Genomic DNA, 20754 nt, shown 5'->3' with positions numbered 1-20754 from the left:
TCTCTTCACACATCTGTTCAAAGTCTTTTTCTTCGCTAGGGCCAAATCCTGTTTGAGATTTTTTTGTAAACTCATGTACACACTTGCGTATTTTTCTTAAACTTTTGCTTTTCAAACTTAGTCAGTCTTCATCAGACTTTTGCATACATTTGTTCAAAGTTTTTCTTCGCTAGTGTCAAATCCTGTTTGAGATTTTTTGTAAACTCATGTACACACTTGTGTATTTTTCTTAAACTTTTGCTTTTCAAACTTAGTCAGTCTTCATACTTTTGCATACATTTGTTCAAAGTTTTTCTTCGCTAGGGCCAAATCCTGTTTGAGATTTTTTTGTAAACTCATGTACACACTTGCGTATTTTTCTTAAACAAACTTTTGCTTTTCAAACTTAGTCAGTCTTCATCAGACTTTTGTCTCTTCATACATTTGTTCAAAGTTTTCTTTGCTAGTGTCAAATTGCGTTTGAGATCCTTTTCTTTTTTGTAAACTCATCAGATGCACATACTTCTGTGTATTTTTCCTAAACTTATGCTTTTCAAACCTGGGCAGTCTTCAGACTTGTTCCTAGTTCTATCTGCTCAGACAATATTTTGCATTCATCAATCGTCTTGTTTTCTTTGTAAGCGACATCATATATCTGTGATTGTTTTTGTGAATACAGATTGTTTCATTTCTATAGTTTATGCAACATTTTGGCAAACTCTTTAAATTAGTGCTAGATGATTAAAACAACAACGCAAAGTATGTTTTAGATTTACTTACTAAATCTTTCACGACGAAACAGCGATGATAGCATTATGTCTGAATCTGTAAACTTGTAAAACCACCAAGAGCTCGATGTACATTACGAAGACCTCAAAACAACAAAGAGTGACCAAATTAAGATGCAAACATCTACAAATGGCAATGTTTGAAATAGTTTGGACATGTAGCCTTAAAAATGGTACCAATAGATTAAAAACATTGCCAATTTGTAGATGTTTGCATCTTAATTTAATCACTCTTTATTATTTTGAAGTCTTCGTTATGTACATCGAGCTATTGGTGGTTTTACAAGTTTACAGATTCAGACATAATGCTATCATCGCTGTTTCGTCGTGAAAGATTTAGTAAGTAAATCTAAAACATACTTTGCGTTGTTGTTTTAATCATCTAGCACTAATTTAAAGAGTTTGCCAAAATGTTGCATAAACTATAGAAATGAAACAATCTGTATTCACAAAAACAATCACAGATATATGATGTCGCTTACAAAGAAAACAAGACGATTGATGAATGCAAAATATTGTCTGAGCAGATAGAACTAAGAACAAGTCTGAAGACTGCCCAAGTTTGAAAAGCATAAGTTTAAGAAAAATACACAAAAGTATGTGCATCTGATGAGTTTACAAAAAAAAAATCTCAAACACAATTTGACACTAGCAAAGAAAACTTTGAACAAATGTATGAAGAGACAAAAGTCTGATGAAGACTGACTAAGTTTGAAAAGCAAAAGTTTGTTTAAGAAAAATACGCAAGTGTGTACATGAGTTTACAAAAAAATCTCAAACAGGATTTGGCCCTAGCGAAGAAAAACTTTGAACAAATGTATGCAAAAGTATGAAGACTGACTAAGTTTGAAAAGCAAAAGTTTAAGAAAAATACACAAGTGTGTACATGAGTTTACAAAAAATCTCAAACAGGATTTGACACTAGCGAAGAAAAACTTTGAACAAATGTATGCAAAAGTCTGATGAAGACTGACTAAGTTTGAAAAGCAAAAGTTTAAGAAAAATACGCAAGTGTGTACATGAGTTTACAAAAAAATCTCAAACAGGATTTGGCCCTAGCGAAGAAAAAGACTTTGAACAGATGTGTGAAGAGACAAAAGTATGAAGACTGCCTAACTTTGCAAAGCAATAGTTTAAGAAAAATACGCAAGTGTGTACATGAGTTTACAAAAAGTCTCAAACAGGATTTGGCCCTAGCGAAGAAAAAACTTTGAACAGATGTGTGAAGAGACAAAAGTCTGAAGACTGACTAAGTTTGAAAAGCAAAAGTTTAAGAAAAATACACACGTATGTACATGAGTTTACAAAAAAAAAAATAAATCTCAAACAGGATTTGACACTAGCGAAGAAAAACTTTGAACAAATGTATGAAGTGACAAAAGTCTGAAGACTGCCTAAGTTTGAAAAGCAATAGTTTAAGAAAAATACGCAAGTGTGTACATGAGTTTACAAAAAAATCTCAGACACGGGTTGACACTAGCGAAGAAAAAACTTTGTACAGATGTGTGAAGAGACAAAAGTATGAAGACTGACTAAGTTTGCAAAGCAAAAGTTTAAGAAAAATACACACGTATGTACATGAGTTTACAAAAAAATCTCAAACAGGATTTGACACTAGCGAAGAAAAACTTTGAACAAATGTGTGAAGAGACAAAAGTCTGAAGACTGTCTAAGTTTGAAAAGCAAAAGTTTAAGAAAAATACACAAGTATGTACGTGAGTTTACAAAATCTCAGACACGGGTTGACACTAGCGAAGAAAAACTTTGAACAAATGTATGAAGAGACAAAAGTATGAAGACTGACTAAGTTTGCAAAGCAAAAGTTTAAGAAAAATACACAAGCGTGTACATGAGTTTACAAAAAAATCTCAAACAGGATTTGACACTAGCGAAGAAAAAACTTTGAACAAATGTATGCAAAAGTCTGAAGAGTGTCTAAGTTTGAAAAGCAAAAGTTTAAGAAAAATACACAAGCGTGTGCATGAGTTTACAAAAAAACATCTCAAACAGGATTTGACACTAGCGAAGAAAAACTTTGAACAAATGTATGAAGAGACAAAAGTATGAAGACTGTCTAAGTTTGAAAAGCAAAAGTTTAAGAAAAATACACATGTATGTACATGAGTTTACAAAATCTCAGACACGGGTTGACACTAGCGAAGAAAAACTTTGAACAATGTATGAAGAGACAAAAGTCTGAAGACTGACTAAGGTTGAAAAGCAAAAGTTTGTTTAAGAAAAATACACAAAACTAGGAACATCAGTAACAATGCATAGGTATAATATAATTTCATGTTGGCTTATTATGCGTTGATAGATGTTAACCTAAGTTGTATCTAACCCCACAGGCTGACCTAGGGCCTGTCCGTCACATAAAAATCCTGCCATTGATCATTTGGGACCCCCACCACGTGATAACCACACACACACACACACACACACACACACACACACACACACACACACACACACACACACACACACACACACACACACACACACACACAGTCTCTCACATCCCCCGCCCTACTCTACGATCGCAAAACACACACATACATAAACTGACACGGACACGCACACAGACACGAACGCGACACGGTACGGATCATATGACATTAGATATAAGTTTACTCAGACACCTCTAAAATGTTTGATTTTTTTCAAATGTTTAAATTTCTTAAACTTTAAAAACCTTATTTTTAATACCACAGATATGTGTGTGCATGTGCCTATTGCCCTAAGCAAAAGTAACTTGTTTTAATCAGAGACTTGGTTAAAGAAATGGCTAAATCTAAAATAAACTTTTATTTTGCCAGAGCGGACAGAATTACATTTATTAAGTTTATATGAACACACTCTGGTCATCACCGGTGATCGACCTTTAATGCGCGTGAACAATAGATTGCGGTGCATGAACAGTTTCTCGGCGTTCGTGATGCAAATAAACTTTTATTTATGTTAAAATAAATACCCTTTAGTCTAAAGAAAAGAGTATTGGCGATCCCGTCCGGAGATTATGGACTCGGGGGATTGCTTATACATGTACTGTATATTTCATTAAACAAATTCTTGGTGTTACAAACTTTTAGAACCTGAAGTGTTTGCCATAAAGGCGCTGGTGGACCACCTTAAATCTAAAATAAACCTTTTAATTTTTGTCAACGGCTGTATTACACTTATTTTACCAACACGAAGTTTTAGGAACAATACGGGCCGCTGAACACCACCGCTGTTCAGACACGCTGGGGTCTACTGGGTGGGTGATAACGGGTGGTGAGAATGAGAGCCCGCTGGTAAAAACCAACCGTCCAGAAACTGAACGTCTTAGACATCAAACTTTTTTCACATCAATAAATATGACGAGCACTCGCGAGACAAAAAACACGCACTGGAATACCATGTTCAGGAAACCTTTTATTTTGACAATGCGTATCGTGTTACATTTATCGTAAATACGCATGTACACACTCGGATGTTAGGTGACATTAATGAATTCAAACCACAAGAGGGGCTTAAATGTCTTAAAACGTTTAAAAGTTTCTTAACGACAGATATAAGAGCGCATCAGCGTAAGTTCTCTGTCGCCGTCGGTGCGCGCATTGCTGAACATGTTTTAATCACAGACTTGTTTAAAGAAATCCCTACATCTAAAATAAAACCTTATTTTGTCAGAGCGGACAGAATTATATTTATTAAGTTTATTTTAAACGGTAGATATGAACGCGCATCCACGGGTGTTCTCTGTTGTACCCACCGGGGACTCGATCTTTAATGCATTAACAGTATGCTGTACATGAACAGATACACGGATCTCGTGAAGCGATTAAACTTTTATTTAGTTTAAAATAAATAGACTTTGGTCTAAAGAATTGTCGGCCTCTGGTGGTTTTGGTACAATTCATTGCTATACATGTACTGAATATTTCATTAAATAAATTTGTGATGTTACAAACTTTTAGATCCTGCAGTGTTTGCTATAAAATCTAAAATAAATCTTTTACTTTTTGTCAGAGTGACAGTATTACATTATTACCACCATGGTTTTAAAAGACTCTAACTACTTTACAATCCACCCCTGCTGTGAATTATCTCACGGACACACACACACGGTCATGAGAGCATCTTGTGAACGTTGACTGATCCGAAAACTAATAGATCGATAGAAAATATCAGATTTAAGTTTAACCAGATACATCTAAAATGTTTGATTACTTATTGACTTTAAAGAAACTTTTGACAAAACAAACGTTTATATTCAACAGTATTTGGCATAAATGTGTGTCCGCTCCACCTAAAATCTAAAATCATACTTTTGTCAGAGCATACATGATAAGATTCGTTGTATAATAATATACATACATGGTTTTAAGAAGTCAATAATAAAAAACCCTGAAGATAGGATGAAAACGTCTTAAAACATTTAAAAGTTTATTAAGGTCAGATATAAGCGCGCGTCAGCGTAAGGTCGCCGTCGGTGCGCGCATTCACATGTTTTAATCAGAGACTTGATTAAAGAAATCCCTAAATCTAAAATAAACATTTACTTTTTGTCAGAGTGGCCAGCATTACATTTATTAAGTTTATTTTAAAACTGCAGATATGCCCATACACCCGGCGCGTGCACCGGTGAGCGAGTTTTAATGCGCGTGAACATAGAGAGCGGGTGATGAAAAGACTCACGGTTAAATTTTTATTTAGTTTATAATAAACAGGTTTTCGTCTAAAGAACCACACAGGTCCGCTGAACACCGACCCCGCTGTGAGACACGCAGTGGGGGTCGAGAAGCGCGCCCGGGAGAGGAGCGCACAGAGGACGGAGAAACTCCGGTCATAAAACCTGCCAGAAACTGGACAGTCTAAAACAATAAACTTATTTTTGACAGCAATAAACATGACACCGCTCCACCTAAAATCTACAATCATACTTTTGTCAGAGCATACATGATAAGATTCGTTGTATAATAATATACATACATGGTTTTAAGAAGTCAATAATAAAAAACCCTGAAGATGGGATGAAAACGTCTTAAAACATTTAAAAGTTTATTAAGGTCAGATATAAGTGCGCGTCAGCGTAAGATCGCCGTCGGTGCGCGCATTCACATGTTTTAATCAGAGACTTGATTAAAGAAATCCCGAAATCTAAAATAAACCTTTACTTTTTGTCAGAGTGGCCAGCATTACATTTATTAAGTTTATTTTAAAACTGCAGATATGCCCATACACCCGGCGCGTGCACCGGTGAGCGAGTTTTAATGCGCGTGAACATAGAGAGCGGGTGATGAAAAGACTCACGGATCTCATGAAGCGGTTAAATTTTTATTTAGTTTATAATAAACAGGTTTTCGTCTAAAGAACCACACAGGTCCGCTGAACACCGACACCGCTGTGAGACACGCAGTGGGGGCTGAGGGCTGGTGAGCACGGATGGGAAAAGAGAGACCGCGGTCATAAAAAGTGACAGAACCTGGACAGTCTAAAACTATAAACTTATTTTTGACAGCAATAAACATGACAGCATAGGCTTGACATAAAACACACACACACACACACACAGGAATAACAACGAGCTGATTGACACATCGTAAAACACGCACGGTCCGGGTACTCGCTGTCTAAATCCCGTGATATACGATTCTCAAACCTAGACAGATTGTACAGCTTTTGATTGATAGTCCCGCCCCCTGTCAAAGGGGGCCATAAAACACGACCTGTCAAGGGGTGGGGGAGGGGGTCATAAAAGTTTGACGAAAGGTGGCCCGTTACAACTACTCACGAGGAATTGTGCAAGGACAGCCCGGGAAAAGATTAAAGGGATTAACACTTAGTAGGGTGACCATACGTGCCATTCTACCCGTTTCATTCTTACCTTAAAATGTAACGGTTGCTTTTCTGTAATAGTAATAATAATCCTCTATGACATATGCGGTTGACAAATACGTCTTCCTGAAGACGCACCCGAAATACTGGTCAGGATGCATCTGGGAAGAATGGCACAAATGGTCACCCTAACAATTAGCATCATGACCCAATTTACAACGATCCAATCAGTTCCTGAGGGGCGATCTCTCTGATTAAGCCAATACGGAAGTGATTTAAACTGCAATTCATCGGCTGGCCGCTAGCAACCAGTCACCTCAGCTTCACTCATGTCCCGCCTTTTTACCCATTTTTTGGATATCCGTGAGTGATGCGCAGTGACGCGCGGCCAAGATGGCGACGACAGGCACCACCTACTCTAAGTTTCAAAAACCTATGGGTGACGTCACGGACACTACGTACATCTTTTTTTACAGTCTATGACTGTTCTCATTTCAGAAGGCGTTTCACTAGGATATAAGTCATGACAATCGCTACTTCTGTTTCATGATGACTTTTATCAAAATCTTAAAATGTAGATGATCTTGTGGGGATCATTCTTTGATGACGTCAGCTAGATGGCTTGGGCAGGAGCATCCTTTAACCCCACCCCCTCCAACCTTCAGTCTGCTGTGACTTTCATTTCTGAATAAAACACCTACTTTTCTTTATCCAATCAATTCATAGTGGAAAACACAAGCAACACCCGCTAGTTTCCTTGTGTGACATTCTGTTTCAATCGTAAATACGTCAAAACATGAAAGTAAAGTCGATTGTGATTCATTGAGATGTTAAACATACCAATTGGAAGAACAGTGACACAGTTAACTTGTTCATATTATACAGGAACCAGTATGCAGAATTAAATGAATTATATGTTATAAAGGCCCTTAACATAGGTTTGAAACTACTAGAAACTGCTAAAAACCCTTAAGATGCCAACTGGACACTAATCCAATTTGTAGTCCAACAAGTGGCGTAAGTGTATAAAATCCAGACTTAAGTCTCATAATCTAATTATGATGACATGGTGACAGTTTGCAGGTATTTGCAAATGTGTATTTTAGGGACAGAACCTTATTGTTTGGGGCAGATTGGTGTTTGGATGCTTTCTGAATGCATTGAGCTGTTTTCAGATTGCCCATCATGCGAATGGTTCGTCATTGAGTACGTCACTTCAGAGTCGCAGTTGGTGCGAATGCAACCAGGAAAATGGCACTGAGGAATATTTGGTTCATGCAAAATTGTCACAGTACTTGGTACTGCACTCAAAAAAAAATTTGTTCATTCAACATAATTGAATTAAGGAAAACTTTTCCACGAAATTAATTTTGGCTTGTACAACAAGAATACAAATAGTTAACTTAAACAAATAATCTTTTGTTGAACCAACTTAATAAATATATTTTCATTGGTCATAAAAATATCTTGTTCAATAAACTTAATTCAGTTAAGGAAAACTTTTCCACGTAATTAATTCTGGTCTGTTCAACAAAGACAAAACAAGTTCAATCAAGCAAAAAAGTCTAGTTAAACCAATTGTCAATTTCTATAATACTAATTAGCATAGGCACACATTAGCATGCTAATGACACATAGATGAACATGTGAGAAGAGATTGATCTTCAAACAGGCATTAACACAGTTAAAGAAATATGTACGTCACATCCACAACTTAACCACAAGTGCCACTCTTCTGCACGATGGTAACCAAACAATTTGTAAAAATATAACACAAACTCTTCTAAATCAATAAGATAAACCAACATTAAACACTATAAAGTCTTTCTCTTTACCTAAAAATGCATAAAATAACACTTAATTAAAAAAATTACTCTCCAAAGGCAGCTGCATGCAAAGCATGCTGGGAAATACAGATTCACGGCCCAGAAATAATAGCAACAAAATTCATTCAGGTGGTCCCACCATAAAAGGAGTGTGTTCATGTAATTTTTTTACAGTTAAGCGGAGTGAGCATGCTAAAGCTAGGTTGAGACAAAAAAAAAATGAAAAATTGTGTTGTATTAACTTGTTTCATTTAAGTTAGTGAGTGATGCAAAATTTTTTTTTGAGTGAAATTAGTTCTGGAACTAAGCAGAGTGAAAAGCCTTATGTGATCCTGTGTGTGAAATCCATGCTAAAGTATCATTATCTAAATATGAAACTAGGAGCATCAAAGTTAGATTTTTACTCATTGATTTCAATCTTTTGCACACTCTCAAAAAGAAAGGTACAAAAGTTGACACTGGGACGGTACCTTTTAAAAAGGTCCTAATATACCATTAAAGGGGCCATGGCATGAAAATCTGACTTTCCATGTTTAAGTTCTGTTTGATTGGGTCTTCAGTGCTTCTATCAACCTAGAAAACGTGAAAAAGATCAACCCAGTAACAAGTTTTGGTAAACCATCCTCTACAAGCACATGAGAAAATAGGTTGTTGAAATTTGGCTCTTCTTATTATGTCATAAGGAGCTCTTATTATTATAATACCGCCCCCTAATTTGCATTATCCAATCACAGCACTGCCATTTAGTGCAGAGAAAAAGAGAGAGAAAATAATTCACAGCACAATTGAGTATTTTGAGCCAAAACTTCACATATGTGCTCTGGGGACACCAAAGATTTATTTGACATTTAAAAAAAGTCTTGTGCCATGGCCCCTTTAAGCTATAGCTACCTTTGAGGTACCAATGCGTGCTAGCAATATGCACCTTTTAGGTATAAAAGTGTTTTGGAAAAGGGGCAGCCCAGTGACACGTTTGTACTTTCATGTACCTTTAATTCCTGAGAGTGCATGGTCTTTCTTTGTTAATATTTTAGATTACTATATAGTTATTTTTTCACAGAATGTTCTTTACATTATGATTTTATGTAAAAGCCAGTACAGTAATTCACAAAAATGACTTTACCTGGGTTTTCATAACATAATAACATCTTAGACCTAAAATAACATAGGCTAAGGGTACACAGAAGATAACATACAGCAACAACTAATGTATTTTCATCAGCTAGGCAGGAAATCGTCTTCTTTTCCTGTTTAGTCTATGACGTGATGGCATTCTTTTACTGCTACTATATTGTTTTCGAATCTCTTTTTTAAAATGCTTCTATTACTCTGAGAATCTTATAATGAGACAATGATCCCATATTTTAAAGAAATTCATAAGCAGTTGAATGAAATCAGCTGTAATGTAGATCAAAATTTATATATATAGATATATGAGATGAGATAAGAAGGGGAATTAGCTCATCGTGTGGCTGATGCAACCAAGTCGCAAGAGAACTTATGAGCAAAAGAAAAAAATCTAATTTGGTCTACAGTACCTACGTCCCTATTTTCCATATTAGGAGAAAAACAACAGTTTGACATCACCGCTATATATCTGAATGAGGAAGTAGAGTGAGCAAACTGTAGTCATCATCATCCAGACGGAGTAGCCATTAGTCATGTGATGGGAGTTCAAGCTGGTCAAGCAATGCTTCCCTATGGCTTTCCAAAACACTTCATATTAACTGTTTGAGTCTAACATTAACTAATTTTGAGTCTAACATTAACATAATTTTGATCAATTCTTGGTTACCATAATCTATTTACTGTTATATCTTACTGTTTCCCCTGTTCAGTCAGATCTTTGACAGGGAGGAAGACGTTTAATCACCATTTAAATAACTCCAGGCAATATTCCTGTTCGCAAAAGACATACTGTAGCTGCTCCTCAGGTGTGTTTTCAGTCCAAACAAACAAGTACTTTTTCTAATACGTGTGTTATTCAAACATCCAGGAGAACGGGAGTAGTCACACACATGAACAAACTGTGTACACATCTAATGCAAGCAAGAAGAAGGAACACTAAGAAAATATTTTACATAGAGGGAGTGCAAGTGCTTTGGTGGGTTACCACTGCTAATTAACTTTAATTTTAAGAACTTCAGTAGACAAAATAAAGGCCTATTTGCCTATTTTTGATGAACACAAAATATATTTTGATAAATTATGTTTTCTTTTGGTTATTTTTGAACCATATTGGGTAAATATTGGACAAAAGACATGCTGGGTTAAAAATGACCCAATGTTGGGTTGATGTTATGCAACTTTGGGGTATAATACCCAGCAGTTGGGTTAAAACAACTCGGCATTGGGTCAGATGCATTTAAAGGGGCAGTGAATTTGTCGATTTTATTGTTTTATACTGTTGTCTGATGTCTACTTATGATGTTCGCGTGGTTTTTACATTAAAAAACATCAAAAGCAATAAGTAATAGGCTATTTTGTAACATGGATTAGTCTCTGGAGAAATGGTTAGTTTGAAGGGGCGGGCCGCACTGAAAACCTGGACGTAACGCCCACTGCTAAGATTGGACAGCTTTATTTCCCGTCATTACATGTGGGGAAATGTTTTAAAAACATTAATGTGATAAAAATAGCAGCCGAACACAAATATGTTTGAGCCACAAAATGGGTGCTAAAGATGATACACATAAATGACAATACGTACAGTAAAGTAGAAACAAAAATTTAAATTCGACGTGACTAAATTACCGTATACAACACAGTAAGCGCGCATCAGAATCTAAACTGTGGCTGATAAATCCTTATCAATAACTTTGTATATTTCTATTGTGCTTGTGAGGTTGCTCTGACATACACGTAACGTTACATGCCACAGTTATATAAAAAAAAAGCTTTGTTGGGTGTTTGACCTTTCAAACGCAACTCGCCTAAAATACCGTATACAACACAGTAAGCGGGCATCCGAATCTAAACTGCGGCTGATAAATCCTTCTTTATCACTAACTTTGTATATTTCTACCGTTAAATTACAGTCATGTTGTTAAGTGTTGTACCTTTATTAATCGTTTAATGTTTTTAGTACATTAAAACAGTCAAACATACGTGTTTAGACACAGATGTTACAACAGGACATATCAAGCGATCTCTTCTAACAAAGCAATAGTGAAACACAGTAACTTAAATAAACTTACTGTGTATACTGCTGTGTCATTTTTGTCAGATACAATATTAGTGGTGTTTTTAATCACAGTCTCTCTGCAAATCCAGCATCAACTTCTTTACAAATGAATCCGTGTACACAAAGTAAACAAACACTCCCCACACGAGCTGGAACTTCTTCAAAAGCAAACTTTATCCACGCATTCCTAATGTTGAGCCTCCGTTATCCAGCGTCTGTGTTTTTCCCATAGACCGTTCTTCCACAACGAAAATGCGTTTCCATGGTTACTCTATCATAACAGATCACCGCGTCAAAATAAAAGTCTCTCAGAAAAAATATATTTAAAAGTCATTTTGGTTACATTTGGCAATCTATAAAGACATGTTTACTTGTTGAGACACACGTGTGTCACGCGAAGCTGTGGGAGGGGCTACAAAAGTGGTCGTTGTATTTGGCTATGGGGAGGTACTGCAATTCTACTTTGACGTCATATTTTTTCGAATTCCACACTCGGCTGTAATACTGGCTTGGTGCCAAAAACTGTTATATTTCAGTAGCACGGACGTTTTCAGTTCTGAAACTTGCAGGATGTTCATTTAAGTATGATGACCTCTTATATAACAAATTATCAAGTTAAAATTGAGTATTTGATTCACCGCTCCTTTAAGTAATGATTACTCTAATAAAAAGGTTACTCATAGACCAAACAGCCCAATGTTTATTTACCTCCATTGTCTAAAAAACTATATACATTTGAAACTAGCAATCCACCTAAATCCTGCATAAATGTCGGCATAAATTGTTTTTTTTTGTCTGAAATATTTATTATGCACTTGTTAAAGATAAGGTACACATCTGACAACAGCGCTATTATGTTCTATATCATCTTTAAAGTGGTTAACTGAAGCTTATCTACAGTAATAAAGTGGTCCATTATACAACTGGATTGAGTAGTGCTAAAACTTTATAACTGAAGGGAAATTTAAGGTCATGAACTTGAAGTATGTTGTTTGTGCTATATGTTTACATCAATTTTGACAAATTATCAAATAACACTGTTTATGGCTCGCTCATTTGTTTCTAATTTTAGTACCTGGTTTATCAGAGGTCACATGTAATGTTCCAGCACCCACACAGATGTTTAAGGAACTGTTGAAGCAGACAAAGTGTGATTTTAATAAATGTCTGACATTTATTGTTTCATTGTATTCCAAATTTAAACAGAATATATGATATCTATACTTTTCCTCTGCACTTTAACCCAGCTCTCACTTTAGTTTTTCCATTGGTTAAGAGTTGTAAGGGATATAAACTGACTACTAGGAATCTATAATTTCATTATTATGATGATCTTTCATGCCTTAACTCCATATCATTTGTGTGCCCTGAGACCTCCACACGTCTGTCTTATAAGGTATGTTTGTGTGTATGTATTTTTATTTCATTTCAAGAGAATGAATTAGACGTCCATTCATAAATTCATTTCAAGAGTCATAAAATAAAAAATCAGCTCAGCCTTTGTGTTAGTGGTGTAGTGATTAGAAATCTTAAAGTTATGTTGATGATTTAAGCCCTGAACAAACTATAAACCGTTACCATTGTGCCTCTGAGCAAACTATCTAAATCCAGGTTGCTTTATGGGTATCATCTTTGTAGGCGTGCTATCAGTTTGGATAAAAGCATCTGCTAAACACCTATTTGCCTGACATTCAAGAGTCATAACAGTTTGGGCAATTATAAATGTCCCCTGTTTAAATTTGGCTTTTTTCTGTTCTTTGCGATTTTCTTGTTTTTGTTGGAAAGGTTTAGCTTAGCCCTGCGAGATAAGATGGGGTTTTTAGTTTGAAAAGTGGGCGGTTGCTCTGATTATTCTGGGATGTTGAGCAGAAAGCACTTTTTGTGTTTCGCCTGCCTGAAGTTCTCAGGCTCCACAAATAGCAACTCCACCCCTAAAAAAACAACCAAAGTGCACATTTGATTACTATCCCGTCAGTTATCAAAGTTCGTAAATAAAGTTCATTATCTAGAAATGCTAATATTTCTATCTTTTAAGCCGTCTTTTTTTGTAAAACATTTGTTTTTATTTTACTCTGTAATTTATTGTACACATGGTGCCTTGGTTGCTTATGCCACTTTGCCAAAACATAAAGTGGTTGCGTCAAACACTTTTCCCTCTGACAATTGTTCCGTTATTCCCTACTTTGGCACTCTGGGTAAAACCTGGCACACCATTTTTTTCATATTGGGTTGTGTGAAAGACAGTATGTTTGTACTAAATGCATTGGATTCATTATATGTTTTTTAAGTGTGTGTGCTTGGGCGGGAGTGGGGGTGAAGGGTCGGTGTCGTCACTGGCAGTTGAATAATAACACTGCTGTGCTACCAAGGGTACTTTTGTGGGTGTGTCTCCCAAACCTCCCATTTACTGATTACACAGGGGCTCAGTGTTCCTCTCTTAGTCCACATACAGTACACACACACATATGGTATGAATTAACTAATTTTCCTTCCCTCTACTCAGAACAACTCAATGTTAAAATGATTAAAAATTTGAGACATGAGAGGGCCACATCTTCTCTATGTAGACTCTGGTTTCGTAGAATCAAGACTCAAGATTAACAGAACATATTTAAATAGTAAATAGCTTCTTGAACAAGACATAATGGCAGTGTTTGCTCACTTACATTTGTTTGCAGTAAAGGATGATGTTCCTCAAGTTGGAGATTTTTTTGGAATGGCTAACTGTGCCCTTTTCCAGAAAGCAGGGTCTGGATGAGTTTGGCTTGAGTGAATTTCCTTTAGAAACAGCTGGTCACTTCGTGTCTTCCTGAGGTTAAGTGTCTTGCTCTGGTTCAATGTCAAAAGAATGTACATGAACCTCAGCAATTGCAATGCCTCTCTTTGGAGAGAACCATCAGCAATGGTATTAATAGACCATATGAACGTTTCATAGGTTCATCAGATCATAGGTAAGCACAGAACTATCACTGTAAACGTGCAGTTTTAAATAACATGTTGTGTTTCCTTATCTGCCTTTATATTTACAGTCAACCCCGTCATATTTTGATACTATCTGTTCTTATTTACATATGAACTAGCACGTGTTAGTGTTGCATATGGCACTCTCTTCTTTCACCGTCACCACCAGACACATTTTATCCCCTGTGACTATTATTCTGGTAACATCGACGCTTTCTTAAAGACACGTTGCCCACCTTCATAACGCCGTCCTCTCGAACTTCTCGCGTCTTTCTGAAGAGGCGTGTCGTGCCCACGCCGCTCAAATACAACGCTAGACGCGCGCGCCTGAGTCACACCGCGTGTCAGACCATAGTGTGAGGTAAGCAGATCAGCGCTGCCCACGCCACAGAAGAACATGCGTTTGTGTCGTACCTCATCCACTTCTTTACATTGTGGAAGAGCGGAACTGTCTCGTTGTAGCCGTCTTATAAAACTGATTCCACACTACTACGATTTCTAAGCACCGTTTTGGTGGGAAAAGCTTAAAGTTACGAGGTTTGGAAATCTCCCCGTTCAGCCGTTTGTGAATGATTTACCTGTGTCGGACTAAAAGGGAAGAGTGCATGAAAGGTGAGCGTGCTTTCCTTGTGTTTTCCTTGAAATCCCGAAATTATGGACGCCATTTAAGCAAATTTACTGAGCGTACGAGACTTGGTTCTTATTTCAATATAATTTTGACTTAGACTTTTTATATGCATGTTTTGTATTTGTCTGTTTGTTGGAATGGAGGCTTGCTGTCTTAATTTTCAGTCAAATTGACTTTAAAAGTCATCAACTTACGATTTAAAAATGTTTTTACAGTAATGCAACAAAATAATTTAAAAATAAAAAAAATTAAGTTATAATGACTTCGTTTGATTGTACTTAAAATGTAAGAGAGTACAAATATTTTATTGTGTAGCCAACAGCAAGGGCTGATTAATCGAGTAGCCTGTTTACTTTAAAAAATGTGAAAATAAAGTAATTAATTAATAATTTAAAAATTACTATAAAAGTAGTTATTTTAATTATTAAATAGTCTATATGTAACAAGTATTTTTGAAAATTAAAATAAAAGTAAATGTTTAATATTTCCCTTGTAAAAAAACGTGGTTTGGCTAGTAACTTGCAAATAGTAATCAATACACCTAAAAATATTTTACACCTTTTAATATAATAAAACCATGGTACACTTTTTTGTAAGGGTTAATGTTTGACAAGATTATCTCAGACTAAAATGAAAGTCTACAGTTAAATATAGCTGACTGGTGCATGAAATGGTTTTGTAATGATAATTTACTTACAAGAGATAACCATCGGTAGGCTTGCTATATTTGACTATTGATATCCATATCATCATACATCCTTGTCAGCGGATTAAGCATTGCCAAACACATGCAAATGTGATAATTTACAACATTACAAATAAATCTGACGCCCCCCCCCCATTTCTGCAATTTCAGACAAAGTTCACACAACATGTGCTGTGGGTCAAATGGTTTTCAAAGGCTGTCTAGCAGAGAGGTTTCCTGACATTTGCGTGTGTGTGTGTGTTTGGTTAACTATCAGATCATGTCTGGGTCATTTCATGTTTGCGGTTCTCATACTACGTGCATGGTCACACACCATTGTCTTGGAACAAGAAATATTTTAAAGGTGGAGGGATGTCGTCTAAAGCTGTTTCCCGTAGAAAGTTTTATCTTGACAATAGGGATCAGAACTAAAAACAGTTGGAGGTCTGAGCACTGGCCAACATCTCAGGGGATGCTGAAATAATTGAGCAGAAAAAAGACTGAGGAAAAACAATGGTTTGGGCCACATACCCATTATGCAAGATAGAATAGCCTTCTTTGTCCCAAACTTCCCTTTGTGTATTTGGACTTGACTAAATTATGTCATTAAGGACCCGTTAATACCTGTGTTTGTTAAAGTAGATGTTTGAAATAGGTGTCTTGTATGTTCAAACATACTAGGTAAATACTTGACTGAGATGCTTGAGCTGAGTACATTTTGGTTGTAAAGGTTTGTGTTAGTTTAATGGTCTCAGTTTTGCAATATATTCATATTTGTGAGTCTTTCTGGATCTGATACTTGGTTGAAACGTAGTTGAACGCGGAGCAGCTTAAACTTTATATATTGTAAAACAATGTACAGGAACAAACTGGTGAATTGGACTGGTAAATTACTTCTTGGAGCTCCTCCTCCACGCATAACTTTTTCACCCTTTTTCCTTTACAAGACAAGTGTCTCGGGTAACTTACAAATGACAGCTCTTGTTCCTCTTTACCCACACATGTTCCTTGTTTAATATTTAAAGATGTTGTGCTGCATACTCAGACAGTACGTCAGTGTTGCATCTTAATACTTCATGACTGAAACTGATCCTATACTGAGATTATTGGTGTGGGTTTATTTGCAGGCTTCTAAATAATGTGCACGTCATAAAATCAGTAAAAATGAAGAACTGATAGAAGTAAAGAATAGACTAACAAAAAGTACATGTACACCACAACTGGCAAAGGGGCTGTTGGTTTGATTGGATTACTAGTGGACGAGAGAGACACATTCACGTTTAAACCTGGCATTTTAATCCGTTTCTTTTGTCCACTTCTGTCCTGATTACTGAGGTGGTGGTCTGTGGACAAGTCCTTCTTGCTTTCGTTTAAACATGAGCAGGAGAAAGACGGGTTAAATTGATGGGCACTAATATTAGGCTTGTTCGACTTCATGCGGCGCCGCAAGAACCGACAGCCGGATGACGTTAAAGTACCACGAGACTGAGATGAAATTGGACTTTGTAGTGACTACTAAAAAAGGATCATTGTGATCCAATTGACCAAACGCATTTTAATACCAGATATAAATAGTCACTAAATATTTATTTGACGTAAAGCAAACTCTCCATGCTGCAAAATGTAAAGGTGGTGTGTGTAAATTTTAGCGGCATCTAGTGGTAAGTTTGCGAATTGCAACCAACAGCTCACCCCTCAATTTCAAAACCATATGGAGACGCCACAGGACAAACAATGTTGTCGTCTGAAACAACATATGGAGGAAACGCGCTCTATAGAACAGTTTGTCCATTTAGGGCTACTTTAGAAGCATGTTGGCTACTTCCATGTAAGGGTCCCGCAGTGAATGTAGATGAAAACTGCTCATTCTAAGGTAATAAAAACATAACTGTTCATTATGTAAGGTCTTTATACACCACTGATAATATAGTTATGTATATTATATTGCATTTGTGTCAAGAGATCCTTTTAAAAGTTACACAATGTACCTTTCATGGCCTTATGGTTGGCCCTGTCTGGTTTCCAATTGTTGCGATTTATTTTTTGCTAATATCCTTTTCGTTCTGTTTTAGATCTCAAGGCTACTCTGTGCTCAACACTGGGAGGCCGGCTGAACAAACCGGAGAAGGATCCCTGCCTTTCCAAAAACATCGTCCCCTCACTGTCTTCTCCCACGATGGCTCTAGCCTCCTTCCAACTAATGCAAACTCTAAAGAACTCTCCAGCGGCTTTACGCCGGCGATTTCGCCGCGACCGCACAGAGAGCCTGTCTCACGGCGATCCCCTTTTCAAGGTGCACTACCTTGGCACAAAGAAAATATTCTCCTTAGACCTGGAGCAGGCCGAGGACGCCATTGATCGACTGCTAGACGGAGCCCCTGGGAAGCTGTCTAAAGATCACGCCCTGGTAGTGCGACCGCGATACGTTGAGGTTAAAGAACTGAGCACAGGAAGGCAACTCACAAAGACCTACTTGCAGGACATTGCGTACTGTGCCTCGCACACGGCCAGGCCTAACGTGTTTCTGTACATATGCAGACAGCCTGGTCAGCAGTTGCAGTGCAGGGTTTTCTGGTGCAGTCGGGCAGAAAGGGCAAAAGACATGACGGCCTGCCTGGCGATGTCTTTTCAGCAAGCGCTCAATGACTGGCAGGGTGGGTGCGCCACATTGCCACAGGGAGATGGAATCAGTAAAGAACCGGAGATGACTGGTACGCCCAGTGCACCCAGAGTATCAACGTTGCCAGCTAGCTTGGGAAAAGGTATGTTTAATGAGATGCAGTTTAATGAGATCTGGTAAATGGTAGAATACTGGGACTCAGTTTAATGGTAATCTTAGGTGTGCTTTTAGATGATAAAATGGGGATTCCTGAGGGATAGTTCAGCCAAAAATAAAAATTCTGTGATCATTTGCTCACTCTTATGTTACAAACCTGTATACATTTCTTGATAAGCACGAAGGAAGATGTTTGTAACCAAATCTATCATGAGCCCCATTAACTACTATAGTAGGATAAAAGAATACTATGGAAGTAAATGGGACTCATGATCGGTTTGGTTACAAACATTCCACAAAATATCTTCCTATCTCTTTAAGGTTAAACTATAGAACTTTATTTTAATGAAAATAATTAAATTGGGCTATTTTTAATTCCAACCCTTTTAACATTTGTGTTACAGTTCGTTGGAAGAAAAGAGGTTCAGTATCCCGCAGTCCTCTCCGTGCCATCAGCAGACGAGGTTCTGCCAGTGACAACTGGCATTGAGGACCACACCACCATGGTTTTGTAATGAGTGGGGATTTTCGGCATAAATGTGAGAAACTGAAACCTGGTGGAACTTTTGAACTCTGGCAGAAATGTCACCTCCTTAATGCAAGGTAGTGCAGAGTCTGTGTTTTAAATGGCATTTGAGGTTATTGATTCACCAAAATAATGCTTTGCAGTTTAGAAAGTTCATGTGGTCATGTTGGTTTCACATCACAGCACGATGACATACTTGTCTATACCCATAATGGACAAAAGTAACCAAAGCTGACATCTGGGTTAGACCTGTATCTATCAATAAAGCAAGTATAGGCTTTTAAAGCTATATACAGTATCACAAAGTTAAGCGTTTATAGACAACAGTTCTCCTCGCACGTACACGTCACATGTCTGAGTACACATGTCTGGTTGGTGTGTGAATGTGAGTGATGAACAGTGAAACAGTGTAGTGTTTGTTTGTATTGGGATGTGTGCGGGAAGTGGGTGGATGCATGACGGTAAACTGTTGCAGGACCAGGAGAGATTTATTTTTCAACAAAACAAAAATTGTTTCTCACATGTACAAATATCAAATTTTATTTGACTGAAATTTTAATAATGTTGAATTCGTTTTACACCGACAAAGGTATAACCAAAAGTCTTGAAAATCATAGTCAAGTCCTGGCTCTAAGTCTGCCTTGTCAAATTGATTTAGTTTTTGATTCATGGAAGCATAGCTTATAAGAGATAAAGAATAGTAGTTATGCTGTGTGCTCTTACATGCACTTGCATAGCAGCATCATTCCCACCTCCCAACAGCCTTTCTCCCAAAAAACATTTTTCTCCAATTATTTAAAGACAGGCATGTATTGGAGCACAATGTATTGCCAGTACAAACATGCATTTTTTTCCAAGGACACCAAGTTATTTAGACTAACAAAGCATTTTTATCTTGCTTGGTTTATGCAACTGAGTATTTTGAATAGAGGCATCCTACTTCGTATGGTTGGTACAATTGGCTTTTTTATTTTACTGGTGCTGTTTTATATATGGTCACTGAGAGTTATCATATGTAGGTAACTAAACAGTACATCATGGTGTTAAAGATTATGCCCGATGTTTTGGGTTAGTCAAGCCAACATTTCTTTCATTTTAATCTTATGGATTTTATTTAAGCCATATTAAATTGCTTCCCGCACTACAACGACGTCAGATCTTTTCTTGGATCTGTTGTGTCAGCTTTTTAAGGTGTTTGATATTCAATGAATGTTCATGTACCTTATTTTAAATGTTTATGCGTGTATATTTAAATATTAAATGTATTTTATTGAATATTAAACTTTTTATATTTTAAATATTTGTGTCTGTCATACATTTTTCTTGTATATTGGGGGAACGAACTTCTCTTAAAAGCCCAATTCCATTACAGATCAAAGTTCTTAACCCTTGTGGGTTGTTCCCATTCACTTACCCTTTCGTGTTGTTCGTGTACAAAAAAGGCCACTGAATTAAACGTCTGTAAAAAATTATCAGATTAATTTTTATTTTTTTCATAAATTTGTTAATCAACCTCAGCACCGATCAAACTGTAATTTTGTGTGTTCTGTCCTATCAAATCAGTGACACCACTTATGAACT

The 20754-nt window shown here is 36.8% G+C and overlaps 1 protein-coding gene and 1 long non-coding RNA gene across 3 annotated transcripts; one reads left to right on the top strand and one right to left on the bottom strand.

The window, feature by feature from the left end:
• Positions 1-12543: 12543 nt before the first annotated feature.
• Positions 12544-14932, bottom strand: LOC129439281 (uncharacterized). The gene is made up of 3 exons (XR_008642764.2): positions 14795-14932; positions 14264-14426; positions 12544-12728 (listed from the first exon to the last, which is right to left on the bottom strand). It is a non-coding gene; the product is annotated as an uncharacterized lncRNA (long non-coding RNA).
• On the top strand, positions 14819-20471 carry LOC129439223 (uncharacterized). 2 transcript variants are annotated; one of them, XM_073859876.1, is made up of 3 exons: positions 14819-14919; positions 17944-18633; positions 19052-20471. In XM_073859876.1, the coding sequence occupies exons 2-3, from the start codon at positions 18048-18050 to the stop codon at positions 19135-19137; spliced, it is 672 nt and encodes a 223-aa protein (XP_073715977.1). In that variant the 5' UTR covers positions 14819-14919; positions 17944-18047; the 3' UTR covers positions 19138-20471. The 2 variants fall into 2 exon arrangements, with proteins under 2 accessions (XP_073715977.1, XP_055053910.1); XM_055197935.2 differs by having other exon boundaries at positions 14901-15170.
• Positions 20472-20754: the final 283 nt, after the last annotated feature.

Source organism: Misgurnus anguillicaudatus, chromosome 21 (assembly GCF_027580225.2).
Source record: "Misgurnus anguillicaudatus chromosome 21, ASM2758022v2, whole genome shotgun sequence".
Classification (NCBI taxonomy): Eukaryota; Metazoa; Chordata; class Actinopteri; order Cypriniformes; family Cobitidae; genus Misgurnus; species Misgurnus anguillicaudatus.
The sequence above is the reverse complement of the archived record's forward strand: the minus strand, read 5'-3'. Positions and strand labels throughout refer to the sequence as shown.

Excerpts from the sequence above, each read along its gene's own strand:
- LOC129439223 (XM_055197935.2), top strand. The coding sequence starts at position 15,128 with ATGATTTACCTGTGTCGGACTAAAAGGGAAGAGTGCATGAAAG. Across the intron at positions 15,171-17,943 it reads AAGGGAAGAGTGCATGAAAG|ATCTCAAGGCTACTCTGTGC; the intron begins GTGAGCGTGCTT and ends GTTCTGTTTTAG. Across the intron at positions 18,634-19,051 it reads GCCAGCTAGCTTGGGAAAAG|TTCGTTGGAAGAAAAGAGGT; the intron begins GTATGTTTAATG and ends TTTGTGTTACAG.